Source organism: Aythya ferina (genome assembly GCF_964211825.1).
Source record: "Aythya ferina genome assembly, chromosome: 2".
NCBI classification, from domain to species: Eukaryota; Metazoa; Chordata; class Aves; order Anseriformes; family Anatidae; genus Aythya; species Aythya ferina.
In genome coordinates this window covers 26,533,466-26,548,247 of record NC_140297.1, presented here as the reverse complement: position 1 = coordinate 26,548,247, position 14,782 = coordinate 26,533,466, and the positions used below count along the sequence as shown (strand labels likewise).

The 14,782-nt window shown below is 42.8% G+C and overlaps 1 protein-coding gene across 8 annotated transcripts in view; it reads right to left on the bottom strand.

The window, feature by feature from the left end:
* Positions 1-665: 665 nt before the first annotated feature.
* DYNC1I1 (dynein cytoplasmic 1 intermediate chain 1) overlaps positions 666-14,782 on the bottom strand; it is a 188,842-nt gene continuing 174,725 nt past the window's right edge. For all 8 annotated transcript variants that reach the window (XM_084510209.1, XM_084510213.1, XM_084510210.1 and 5 more), the window contains one exon: positions 666-1,644. In XM_084510209.1, the coding sequence (XP_084366335.1) occupies positions 1,534-1,644 (111 nt within the window). In that variant the 3' untranslated portion in view covers positions 666-1,533. The remainder of the gene's footprint in view (positions 1,645-14,782) is intronic.

Here is a 14,782-nt window from a genome sequence, read left to right as displayed (position 1 = left end):
GTGCTACTGGCAGGTTTGTTCTGTGCTGCGTGAAGGAGTTCATCTGGGGCAGCGCCCTGCTCACCACAGCCTTGCAGGCACTGGGACATGGCGCATCCCACCACTAAAACCCAGCCTGTGCAGTTGCTTCCAACTACCAAGCAAGAGGACAAGGGATATCCAGCTTCTCCAAGTGATGGATTGTCTTATATGGCTCTGGCTTCCAGCAGAAACCTCCCCCTGATTCGGGATGCTGATACGGCCCTAAACATGACTGCAAGCTTACAGCCTCTTCGTTGCTGTCCACTCGCCTGTGTTCCTGGCTGTGGTGCTCACCTGCCCACCTGAGCCCCTCTGTTAGAGCCTGGTGCTGCTGCGGTGCTCAGCTGGCAGCCTCCCCGCCTCCCTCAGCACTCGGCCATGTCCCACTGGGTCTCAGGGAGCACAGTCTGTGCCTACCACCTTGCTCCATACACAGAGATTTTTGCAACCCTTGTCTCCTACCCGAATTTGTCCCTCAAGACAGCTTGAAGAGGCTTTGCCTTTCCTATCCCCAGTAACCACGCACAGCACCCAAGTGCACCCACGTACACCACAGCAGCAGGAGTGCTCTGCGAGGCAGGGAGTCGCATTCTCCCCGTGCCCGGTACCGAGCGCTGCTGGCAAGGCAAGATGAACCACGCTGCGACAGAACAGGCTGGGTACGTTTTATTGGCAACACTCGTGTCACACCCGGGAACCACAACCCTTTGTCAGACTGTTAGTGTTAACTTGCATGACAAGTATCAGTGACCGACTGCATCTGAAATATTGTTAAAGTGCCTAGAAATAATAGGCATCTTGAGGAAAAAAAAAAAAGAAGAAAAGGAAAAGAAACTCATTCCATCCACTCAAGCCAACCTTTATAGATCTTACATCTTAAGCACGACCGATGTACCGTAGTTGTTATGTGGACGTTAACGCAACCTCTACAGCAGCACACAGACAATGCAGTTCTCTCATTATGCACATGCTTTAGGATCGTTTATTTTAATGCTTTCAAATAAATATGTTCCATGCAGCACACCGCAATAAATAAGGAGCAGCAACTTTCATATAGTACATCCATTCATAATGTAAGTCACCATGTGAAACACCACATCTAAAGTCTTTGGCCCAGTCCCATACAGTGAAGCACACCACATCTGCACATAATCATATCTGGCTTCATATGGATTTAATAGGACTATGCCAGAAGGGCAATGTGAGCACAAGTTTAACCAGGGGTTCCTAGCTATTAAATACAGCTACTAAGTAGTTAAAAGGCAACAACTAAACCCATAAAGGGTTGATTTGTCTTTTCTTCCTTACTTTTCAGACAGAAATATAAAGTATGAAAATGCTCTGGATATTTTCAGCCTTGTGCAAAGCCGTGTGATTAATACGGAATGCTCTGAGCGATGCTGGCACGGACACTGGCAGCGACAGCCACAGCAAGACCGACTCGGACACTGAACACCAGACACTCGGCGGGGGAAGGCTGCTCTGGCGGGCGCTGCTCGTCCTCCTCCTCCTCTAGGCCGACAGCTCCACGGCCCCCTCCTCCTCGCTGTCCGCTCGGTTGGCGCGGATCTCCACCAGGGTCCGGGCGAAACGGGTCCACTCGTCGTTGTGCGGCACAGCCAGCTGGGGGAGGAACGCAACACGGTGTTAACACGATGTGAACCTGAGGAAAAGCTTTCTGCTGAAGCGTTTGCTGCAAAGCCTAGCCCCTTTGTTAGCGTGTCAGGCTTCCCAGATGATGAGAGGCTGGGCCCGTACAAGCGCACACACGCGCGTGTCACCGCAGAGTCGCGCACTGCCCACAAGTCATTGCAGGACCAACGTCAACATGAGCAAGGTAACAACGTACTGAAACCACTTTCCTGAAGTTCATTAAAGCTCTTAACAGTAAAATACATACATTGTGTTATTTGGGTTGCCTTCCTCTACATTAAATAATTTACAATTACAAAAAACGCATCATAGCGGGAACGTGACAGCAACGGGGGCTGTGGGGACAGTCTGCTTTTCGAGATCATCACGCAAGATCCATTTCTATTTAAGAGCACCGATGTTTCTGATGAAGAGCTCTTGAAGATCAGGCTTCAAGAGGAACGTGTAATCCAAACAGCTAAACTTCCTGTCAAAACGCTTCAGTGATACGGCAAAACAACACTGCAGTCGGTTCTAGCTACACCCAAACTCCAGTTTCTGGAAGATAATGCAAAGTAGGAGTGAGCTAATTACGGAAAACAAAACAAAACAAGCAGCTTTCTCAAACTTCATTTTCATTAACTCCAATTCCAGAAAATGGCACCAAACACCCACATTAACCAAGCACTCTTTTACTGCCACCTTCAAGCCCTGAGATCGTGCCCTAAACATAGCACGAGCAAAGAGCTGTTTCGAGATCCTGTGCAGTGCTTGGTACTGAAGAAGGCAACTGTTTGGAACCAAGAAGCAACGTGACATACTACAGGGCATAAAGTAAACTGTAGGACACCTTAGCAAAAGCATATCTTTAGACTAAAGGACAAGTAAGACCTTAGCTAATCCAGCCTGTGGTACCCAGCATAGTCTGCACTGGCTTACTTCTTCCCAAACACCCCCAAAACATCAGGCAGCTGAGACTGAGAAAAGGAGGCAGTGCATGAACTAGCACACCCAACTCGAGCAAGAACATGCAAATCAGCTTGATGTTACCCCTGTGCAAAAGAGGTCCACATGAACTGCTCCAAGTTAAACCTTAATCAGATGGATGGGTATTTGCAGTGCTGGATCTAAACACCTCCTCCAGATCTCAACGAAGCCAATGAGCTTTTCAACTATTTTTTATCTAGCTTTGCCTCTACAGCCAGTATTTTGGGGAAAAATCCAGTGTGTGTTTTAAAGCTTCCTATATACATTGCATATTCCAATGACATTGCATATTCACAATTCTATTGTGAAGGGCTGGTGCAGGGTAACTTTGTTTTTGCCTACTAAAATACTGGATATAACACAGTTCAGTTACTGACGTTACAGACCAAGAAATGCCATCAGTGTGAAGCGATGAGCCCCAAGCGTGTTGCTGGGTTGGTTTCCCTCTCTCCACCTTCCACTCATTGCACTTTTCTCCAAGCCTTTTCTAGGAAATGGTGATGGGAGTTACAGGAGCAAGCCCTCTGAGACAGCTGTCTCACACACACAGATGTGGGTGTGCTGTAGTCTTGAGGTGAAAGCAAGCTCCGTGCTTCGAAGAATGTTAAGCAGAAGGAAATGCAACACCAAAGCGAAGGTCAGTTTGCAATACAGAAGGAAGTATCTGCAGCACAGGTTTGGTCACAGCCACGCTCCTATGCAAGCTACTACACAGTCAGCTAAGGGACAAGGCAAAGATCCTTCTGTTACAGATGCATTCAACATATTTGTGTAGCAAATTCGCTGTTACCTATTGCTGGTGCCCTAAAAGATGTTATTTCTCATGATGACACTGTCATTTATTAAACTGCTGAATGAAAACATTAATGATTTTACTACTAGGAATTAGTGAGACTTATATAAAGTGGAGCAATATCCTAGTCAAAGGACTCTCTGAATTTAATAAAGCCTCATTTTTTCTTGTCTTTTTAAATCCCAAATGGCATTACATTGTATTAAATGGCTCAAGAAGGCAATATGTTGAAAGAAAAAATAATGCAATGTATTTATTACATTGAGATCATTTAATTCCCTCTACTCCACAGCATGGCCACAGACAAATAAAATCAAAGTCCAGGCTATTACAGCTTGAAAACTCTCAAACTTGAAAAATCTCCCTGCAAATGTAGGTCGGCAACACGGTTGGCTGACAGATGGAGGATGGACTGGGCCTTTTTTAATGTCCCGATTGACAAAACAGTTATGATTGTAGTGAAATAATGAATAATGATTGAAGTGAAGGCCATCAGCACACAGATGAGAACGCTCAGTGTCCACATGCAATCTAATTACTTAGATCTTTGTTTTATTTTACCTTATTAAATCCTACGTACTGCGTCATGCTTTCAATGAGGGGCCAGCCCTGCTAGCAGACTGTTAGTAGAACAAACCCCTCTAATAGAAATTCCTCAGGGATGGAGAGGGAAACCTTGGCAATACTGAAGTCAAGGGAAAAATTGACTTTGATTCCCCTACTTCCTTCTGTGAAGTCCCTACAGCTGAACCACAAAAGTTATAAGGCAAAAGACCACAAATAAAAACAAAAGCATCCACAAACTCCAATTCAAATTCTTGTATGAATTCGCTCCCCTTCCAGTCATTTTCCATAAAAGTTCTTTCAACTGTGTGTACTTACACCAACAAATGTTGAAGGCCTGTGTCCGACTGTGGACTCTCCTCTTCGGCCTTCCTGCTGAAGTAGTTACACGGCAAATACCAGCACAGGGGTGGAAGAAACAAGGAGACACTTTGTAGAGGAAGGGCAGGGGTTTAGAGCTATTTAGGGGTTCCTCACCTGTTTGGCATTTTTGCCATTTTTCTGTCCACTTCCACTTACTACAAATCAGCCCGTGTTGAGTTCCAGCAGTCAGACTCTACACGGAGTAGAAACATTCACCAAAGCATAACAAGGTAATATAATAACTTACACTAACATTTGGGTCATAAGGTTATTTGAATGAACTGACACTAAGGTATGGAGCAGAACAAGAAAATAAACATTATTAAGTGCTTTCCTTTGATCCCTTCAAAGGGAAGGTAAGCGCTACCTGCTGTTAATTAATTGACTAAATTACCCACACTGCTTTAGCCTAAATACTACGATATATTTAGGCTGCATCAGATGTTACTTTTAACGAGGAAAGCCAGAATTATCAAAGCAATGGGATGACTTTAGCCAGCCTTTGTCTGTTCAGCTGTTGGAAGAGGGGTAGTTTTGTCCTCTGTCTGGCTTTTGAAATATCAAAAGAATTCAGGCTGCAAGCCTACGGACCTCCAAGTGTAACCACGAGTTTATGCACCCAGATAAACCTGCTTCTGCTTGTGAAGTTACATGTGCTCATCTGGTTACATGAGAGAGAACTTAGTACCAGAAAACATCAAGATGCTGAAACATCGATTCCATTTTTTATTGGGTGAAGCTATTTAACTCAGTACAACTGGGGTCCTGTCATTTCTCAAAAATCAAATCTTTTTTTTATATCACTCTAACCATTTTAGATCCCCCCTCCGATCCACGTCCATAAAATACTCCTCCAAAAGTACTCAGGATCTATAAAGTCAGTATCTATAACTGTTTATATATGATCAATAACATGTAACACACTAAACACTACACACATTTAAGGTTTTATTTCAGCTAGTCCGCAAATTGCTTCTTGATGGCACTCAAAACCTGATTTACGTGATGCAAACTCTCAGAGTTAGTTTTTCCACCAACTCCATCACTCTGATTTCGGACATGCAGACTTCAGGTGAGAAGAGGTAACCACCAGGAACGCTCCTCCTGAGCGAACGGTGCGGCACAGACACTGCTGGTAAAGGAAACCCGCCCTGGGCAGCGCCTCCCAACCGGCAGCCCTAGACCCCCATGCAAAGTGAGCTCAGCTGAACCCCAAAAAATGAGACTGGCTGTGTGCTGAACAGGATTGTAATTTAGGAGTTGAGATCTCTCTCTCCTCTTATTCATCTCCTTTCCCACAGCAAGCGATAGCTGGACCCTGCCTACTAGTTGTGGTCAACCAGAAGCCCCTTGCCTCCAGTATCACTCCCAACCCCTTCTGTTTTGGTGGTAGTGCATCGAGCTGAGCTTTCAAGTCTGGAGATGGTCTCAACAACATCTAATTTTGGAAAGACAGGATTTGTCTAGTTGGGTCACACAGATCAACTACAGAGGGGTGTTTGTTTTCTCTCTTATCTTTTTCAGAGTCATGAAACTACAGTAGACTTAGAAACGTTACAGCTTACAGGCAACTGCATACAGTTGTGGGTATTATAATATGAGAGGGACAAAACTATTAGAGTGTCCAAAGGAGGGCTACGAAGATGCTGAAGGGTCTGGAGGGGAAGATACAAGAAGAACAGCTGAGGTCCCTGGGTTTGTTCAGCCCACACAGAGCAGGCTGAGGGGAGGCCTCATGGCGGCCTGCAGCTCCCTCATGAGGGGAGCGGAGGGGCAGGCGCTGAGCTCTGCTCTCTGGGGACAGCGACAGGACCCGAGGGGACGGCATGGAGCTGGGACAGGGGAGGGTCAGGCTGGGGGTTAGGGAAAGACTCTGCACCCAGAGGGTGGTTGGATGCTGGAACAGGGTCCCCAGGGTAGTGGTCACGGCACTGAGCCTGATGGAGTTCAGGAAGTGTTTGGACACCGCTCTCAGACACATGGTTTGGTTTTTGGGTGGTCCTGTGTGGAGCAAGGAGTAGCCCCTTATGGGTCCTTTCTGACTTGGGATATTCTATGACTCTGTGAAGACTTGTAAAGCTTAAAGGCAAGATCGTTCCAACGTGTGCCTATTCTGCACTTGTAGATAAAGGGTAAAATAACCAGACTCAAGGGTAGCAACAGCCAGGATCTTCACCTGGCTTTGCCTGGCCCACAGATCAAAATTCCATACAATGTACCCTGGGCGTGACAAAACCCTGATCTCAAAGTGCCACCACAGAACCTTTGGATATCCAAAACTCCTGAGGCCTTGGTGTTAGCTGGGTGATCGCCCTAGCCGAGGACATCACTTACCTGCTAGTCTTCCAGCCCTGAACCACAAACACACTCCTCTTGATCCTAACACTGACCAAGGAGATGGCTTATACGCATTCTGGTAAGAGAATAAGGGAGTTCCCTCCCTCCCTGAGTCTCACCAAGTAAGCCAGTCACACGTGGCAGCATGAATGGGGGTTTCACTGGGAACAGCCTCCTCCATCTTCTTATCGAGGCAGGGACTTCCTCAGTGTGCACAGCTTCCAACCCACACACCAGAGATAGTGCGAACACAAACTGTATTTCCTGTGTTTTTACAGAAACTGTGCTCTTGGGAACTCCACCGAACATTAATGCTCAGAAAATCTTCATGCAGGACTCAGGAGTAGGAGATGCCCAACACCAGACACCTGTCAACACCACCAGTTGTGCCGGTTAGTGCTGGGCTGCCCAAGCAAGCAGAAAAACAACAGAAAAACAGTGCCCGAAGACACAAATCAGCATAAATTTAACTTCATTTTCAGACTCAACACCTGGTAACACTTGTTCTTTTAATTTAGGTGTATTAAAAAAAGAAAAAAAAAGTTTTTGAGCCTGAACAATACCACCACAAAACAAAACAAAAATCCAACCTCTGAATATGGCTTTTAGAGGAATCTATCCAGGAGGTTGAAATTAGATATTATAACATATTTTAAGTTTTTCAGTATATTCCCCTCCTATCCATCTTTTTTATTGCTGAAAGTGTTTAAGCTCAATTTATCCAAATCTCTGTATAGCTTCAGCTTCCTTGAAAAAACACTTTCCAGCAAATGAATTATTCAATGAGGATATTTCACTTGATTCCTGGCTCACTGCCTTTCCTGGAGCCTCTAAGTTTTTGAGATGAGGGTGGACAACTCTTTCTACCTCCATCCCTCCGTGCTCTTGTCCAGCACCGCTCTCCTGTGGGGGCTGCGGACTCTCCTAAGAGGGAGGAAAAACACAATAGCAATTTCAAGAGCAGCACTTTGGAGTAGATGGCTTCCCAAATTCTCAGAAGGAGCACAGTAGACTGTATTCAACCTATTTTATTTCTTTTTAATGACTGTACCTCCTGGGTCAATTTACCTGTCACTGTGGTACCGGTACACAAACTGCAGCACCGATTACCGGGGAAAGTACCATGCAATCCGAATCACCAGGTTAATAATTATATTTTTTTCACCTTCACCTGGAGTTTGGATACCTCAAAGGAAAAACAGGCGCAGGAAAGCCTTTCTCAACATCGTCTCCGACTCCTGGGTTAATTTGGAGGACTGCATTTTTCCAACCCAAACCATCTATAATCGCCTCTAACACACACGTTCCCTAACACAGGTGTAAAAGGAGAATCTGAAAATGAAGCGTTACACCACGGCTTGGAGCAATCTGCCAAACGTCTGTGGTCTGCAGACGGCCTGCCGAACCGTACTGCCACACACTGTTTTCAATTAGACATTTGCAGACGAGCCTGCATGGTGGTCCAAGATACACTTTAAGGGTGATAGAGGTTCCCGAGTCCAAAATAGGTGACCCATTCAAACCGTTTATGTAAGTACAATGCTTTATTTTTTATTTCCTTATTTTTTCATGTAGGAAACCTTATTCTGACCTAAATTACGCGATGGGTTTCTCTAGCTAGTCAGTGTACTCCAAGAGATCAGGAACTTTCTGACCAACGTGCATCCTTTATTAGCTGCAATTGGGTTTTCTGCTGTTTGGAGGTAAAAGTTGCTCTTATTTTAGACAATCCTATTGACTTCTCTCCACTTTGACAGAGCTGTATGTGCAAAAAAAAATATCTCACATTCAACAGGGAAAATCAAAACGACATGAAAATTCATGCTCCTCATATCTAAAATGCTCTGTTGCTATTATAATTTTTGACAAAGGCAGGTTAATCATTCTTTGAAGAGCTAGCTAATTAAAGCATGAGAAAACATTCAGATTAATTTGAGTTTGTGAAAAACAGCAAGTACGGCAAACCAAGTTTAATGACTGAAATCTCAGAATTCACACTAAGTTATCTCTGTGTGTGGTTTATCACCATCTTTATATTCTTTCAGTTTAATAACATCACCAAATAAATGCAGCTTTGGAAGAATATCATTTTAGCTCTTTTTCCCTAGGTAGAATTTTTGTCAACCTATATTGTCCTTATCACCTTCTAAAATTACGTGCTGCATTGAAAAGAAATCTGCTGCAAATACTTTGTGCAACGGATTAACATCTGAATGCATTTATGACACTGTAGGTAAAAATATTTTATGATGATAAAATATAACTATTTCAGCTTGATCTTTTTCTACAAAGTAGAACAGACAAATAGGTCTAATTCTCTGGGTAAAAGGGAGTACTTGTGGGATGACGATCATAATGCTTACAAATCAGAAACAAGAGCGATAGTTCTCCTTTAAACAACTGATCTTAATCTTCCAGAGTTCAACAGATGTTATTATCACTGACAGGGAGGTAAAAACAGATACACAGATTTAAATATTAAATGGCTTGATACACACACGCACAGAGTCAGCAGGCATGCACCTATTCTGGCCCTGGTCTTGCCCCACAGAACCCATTACAGAATGCCTTTGACATTTTTCTCAACCTATATGGACTTCTTTTTTCCTGAAAAAGCCTATATTTTTCCAGGCAACACCCTATGCCACACACATGGATGGAAACAAAGTGGGAGGTAATATGCGAGGGAATGGCCACCAAAGTAACCAAGAGCACCCTTTTCACATAACTGCAGTACCACTGTATTTAACTCTTGGGAGAGCCGAGCATCACTGCTAACAATGGATGAAACCACTGGCAGGAACTCAAACCCCACATACTGCATGCAGATGATTTTAATAAGATACAGTGTTTAGACCACAAAGGATACACTCCAGAGTAGCTCTATATATATTTGTTTACTTAATTGAAGGGGTGGAATACCATAGGCAGCCTAAATACTGCATTTATTCTATGCACAGCAGTCAGTCTAGTGTCACAGACACAGTATACACCACCCTTCCATGAAGTTAATTACTTAGCCCTCATCTAGATTAATGTCTGTTGTGATTTATTTCTCTGCAGTTCACCAGCAGGCTCTGATTTAACTAGTGCTGCCATAGTAAAAAGAAGACAAAATATTAGTTTATATGACAAAAAAAGCTTAATCCCAAACAGAAACAGAACATAATTTCAGCAAAATTCCTGTTTTTCTCCTAAGGAGAACAGTAGCTGCTAAATTGTTACATATTTGATGGCAAATTGTGTTTTGAATACAAACCAAACAATGGTGTTATTTTAATAATTTACATGTAAAGAGCAAAGATGCCCTGGGTTAAGCTCCTACATAGGAATCCAAGCTCTGAAAGCCTACTAATTCTTTTCTAAACTTGATCATCATTGTCTCTAGCAGTCATCTTGATGCCAGGCTAACAGGAGGAACAGACTAAAACGCAGTCTGTAAATTATACAATACGAGACACACAAATGCACGTTAACAGAACAGAAAGACTGCAGGCTCTTAACACTTCAAAGATAGGAAATGTCAAAGTTAGGGCTAACTCCCCTAAATGTTACTCATTTTGCAGTATGATACTGTCTTTAATCTTTATCAAAAAATAAAAAATAAAAACAACACAACACGAAACCTGTGCTGGAAGCAAACACCAATTACAGAAAATTTCAGCCTGGAGGATTAGAACTTGATTGGGCGTATGAAAAAGAAAATAAGGAAGTGGAAAGTATCTTTAATTGTAGACAACACTACAGTTCCACCTATAATATCAGAGTTGGCTCAGACTCTCCTGAAATAATTAGAAAGAACGATGTCCAAGCTACCGAACTGATTTTTCTTCCCTCAATTACTGTATAAAAATGCTGCACTTGATATCAACTACAGAAGATAAAATATAGAGTAACTCCAAGATTCTTGAAAGAGAGGATAAAGCTGAAATTTTGATTACTATTGTTTCCTTACAGCACCTCCTACTTGTAAAATACAAACTTAAAACTATAAACTTAGGGACTATTCTTAAACTACAGGATTTCCACAGAACACCCAAGTGCTTTTGCCAGGCACATTGTGGTAGCCCTCACCTACGGATCTTCTCAGGTCCTTGGAGACAAAAGAGATTTAATATAATTCAGCAGCTACAAAAACAGAAAGAGCATCTGCCACGCTTCAAAAAAACTAGTAATTTTGCTCCAGAAGAGGTGTCCTAAGCAGCAAAGACGTTACAGTTCCTACCTTTCCACCACTTCTGCAGTGCCACCAATTTACAGGTTAAGAAAAAAAGTCAGGTAGATCGGTTTCCCATGAGGATCCTAGTCCTGAGAGTGGAATTTACGGACATAAATTTAATATAGAAATTAAAGCCATTGATTTTTTTTTCCTTACTTTCAGGACATTTAATGCTCTGAATTAAGTGATCACATAAGAACTCCATCTCTACCCAATTATATTATCAATTATCATTGCACTAGGAAATGTAGAAATACCAAATGGATCCAAACGAGATGGTAAGGAGCCTTCAATCTGTTGTTCTTTCCAATATGTGGCAACTACATTGACTTGGAAGAACTAACCCATCATTTTTATCATTTTCACTTTAAATACGAGAACTTCAGCCTCTGGAGCACCTGCACTGGCCAAGGTGTCTCCTTGGAAGTCCAGCTGAATGAAGGGCCACTGCCTCAGGGCGGAAACAAATCGTGGTGCCTTCAGCTTAGTTTGCTTCCTTTTTTATTTTTAAACCAAGCCAGCCAAGTCCACTCTGTGGTTCACTCCACAACAGGAACTGTAAAGGGTTTTTGCCACTGCCTTCTGGCTCCCAGATGGCCGACGGATTCCCACCAAAGCTAGCCTATGAACTGCTCTTCCTTTCTTTTGGAAAAGTTTTTTTTTTCCTTGAGGATTTCTTCCCTTCCATTTTGCATCTATTACCTACAAAAGCTCATCCACGAAATAACATTTTTTCCCTTCGTTTCAGACACAGGCAAAAATACATTTCATATTTAAATTAAACACTGCATGTGGAGTTTTGGCTGCTGAATACGATGCATTAGGGCTCAGCTTTCCTCAATTGATATTTTAATGTAACCGTTACCTTCCAAGCCATGAATTAGTTTTTCATGTTCAAAATACCATTTTGCTAAACATTAAAGAAAAAAAAAAAAAAACAAAAACAATTAGAAACATAATTAAGGATTCCCAAAATGAAAACTGGTATCGGATGTAACAGGTTGAAACCACAGATGCATCATGAAGAAAATTAATTATACAAAGCAGCTCTTGTTTCAGAAGTGTTTAACACCACAATGATAGCATACGGATTTCAATTAGATTTGCAAATTGCTGCATACAAACTGAGTTTAAACTAAATTTGGCGTTTGGTACTTTTTCCCTTCCATATTCCGCGTTACTTAAAGCTATGAAAATTTGCCTCACACGCATCAGAAAGGGGATAAAAGCTTTCAGAGAAAACACTACCCATTGGCCTAACCAGGTATTTAAAATACATACCCTGCTAAACTATTAGTGTGCATTTACTTGAGCTCTGTTTCCCACCAGTTTTACATGATGCAGGTCCAGAACACAGCAGGTTAGCTACAGCATTTACTCTGCCTCCACTGCCTCACGTACATCTACCATGAAAAGCCTGGACCCAGATCGTGTTTTCCTCTGAGCCTCTTCAGGAGCTACTAGTGAAGCCACCACTGCTGCAGATACAATAAACACACAGTGGATGGACCCGTACACCAGATCCAGCGCGTGCCTTTTCTTCTTTCTCTTGTTCTCTGCATTGTTTTAGAGCAGGAAAATACCTACACAAAGACTGGCACACACTGCCCTCCCTTCCACCCGTCCTGCAGGCTTTCCTGTGCAGAGAGGGAACGATCTCTTACAGTTTCTCTTCTGCCACTCTCGGCGCTTCGTTATCTGAGTGCCTTCTAATAGTGCATTAAGCTACATGATTAACTCCTGTCACATGTGGCTTGTTCCCTCTGATCCTCTCTGCAGGGGGAGAATCTGGGCCTTTGCAAGGGAAAAGGAAACATACGTCGGCTTTAAAAGTAGTGTGCAAATGAACAGAAAGGACTGGAGCCAGATTTCTGCTGGTTGGTTGTTTTTTTTTTTTTTTTTAAGCTTTTTATTTCATCCGATGAGGGCTTGAGGAATACAGATACAAAAGGTATCTGTATCACACTGGAAATTCATGTCTTTTCACCCTGTAAAATTCTCTGGGGAGCTGGTAAGATATTACCTTAAGATAAGGATTAAGAATTAATTTAAGTTTTAGGATGACTACATAATCCTCCTTTTCTAGCTCTTTTTGCTGATGCCTGCTTACCTCTATTGTCTAATCAACAAATGAGATACAGGATACCTTTGTTAACAATCTGGTACTTTCTCCTTTAGCTTTAATAAATAAACTTCCAGTTCTAAAAGGAAGGTGGAACTTCATTTATATGTATAGTAAAACAGAAGGAACACCATCTTTACCATGAAGAAGTGTACATGATGGCATTGGGCAGGAAGGTGACCCTGTGTGACCAGTATGATCTACTGCAAGATCACAATCAAACACATCACAAGCTCCACCTTGAGAGGATGTTTTTTCCCCACCCTCCCTACTTGCTCGGAACTTCAGTCTTCTGATAGTCTGAAATACTAGCTGAAGTTCAGCTAACACACGGTCAGAGAAGCTGCGGATGCCCCATCCCTGGGGGTGTTCAAGACCAGGTTGGACAAGGCCTTGGCCAACCTGATCTTGGCATCCCTGCCCATGGCAGGGGCGTTGGGACTGGGTGATCTTTGGGGTCCCTCCCAGCCGTTCTGTGATTCTGTGATCCTCTGGTCAGCTTGCAGCCACATGCTCTGGTGACAGCCATGTCCTCAGCTCCAGAAATTAGCCCCCTCTGGGACTAAGCACTCCTAATATGTGTGGTTCATGTGGGAATACGTATCTTCCCACCAGGCTCAGACCTCCTCAGCTAGTCACACCAAGTTCTTCAGTCTCCTTCCGCAGGCTAGTCGCATTTCCTAGTAGTGCAGACCCACATCTCTCCCTGACGAGCATATTTCAAATGGCCTTTTAAAATACATGCATTTTTAAATATGAAGGGAAACAATGCTCAAATCATCTTTTAAATAACATTCATTTTGTGAAGCTGCTTTGTGAGTCAGGAGGCCACAGTGATGGCAATTTAGAGGGGCAGCAAAGCAGCAAGGCACCACAACCTGTGAAAAGTGCCAGAGAAAGGAAACCTCATGGCTCTAGGCTGACACTGGAGATAAACAGCTTCAGCCCCCAGGTGCAGGTCTTGGGTAAGTCTGTTGAGTTACTGCATGGCTCAGTTTCCCTCTAGAAAAATACGTCCCTAATAAGAGATTACTAGAAACACAAGATCCTATTCCAGTCTGCTGTGACGAAGCCTACTGAAGTACCAAAACAGACTGAAAAACTAAAGACAACTCATTTCTGTCTCCATTTCTCATCAGACTAGAACTAGACTGCAGTGACAAGCCCACAGTCACCAATATGAGTGTATACGGGTACTCGCAGGCATAGATGTGTGCATTTAGATCTCGGGATATAGCCAGGTCTTGTTTTGAACTGCAGAAGTACTTCAATGTTTGGTTTGAACTGATCAACACAATGCTGTTTTTCTACAGGAGAATAAACCAGTGCTTACATAAAGACCTCAAAGCATTCACAGTAACCTAAAGTAATGAATATTGTAATGAGAAACACAAGTATTTAGGGTGATAATGACTGGACTTTGCTCTACTTAGATCGGCTCACCCCCTATGGAGGCTACCAAAGCTTAAAGATTTTATCACCCTAGTAATCAGCAATGGGTAATGGCCTTCATAAAACACAGTAATTAAATTGACTGATTTCAAACTAGTGCATTTTTTTCATTAGGGAGTTTTTATTTAACCTACTTCAAAAAAATCCCTTTGTGAATACTGCCTGTATCAGTCTAAATTCAAATGATGAGGGACAAAGAGCTTGTTCTGTTCAATATTTCAGTTACTATTTTAACTATAAAGCTAGAGTTCCCAATATGCTGTCGTTGCCTTTTTTTTGGTCATCTCTAAGA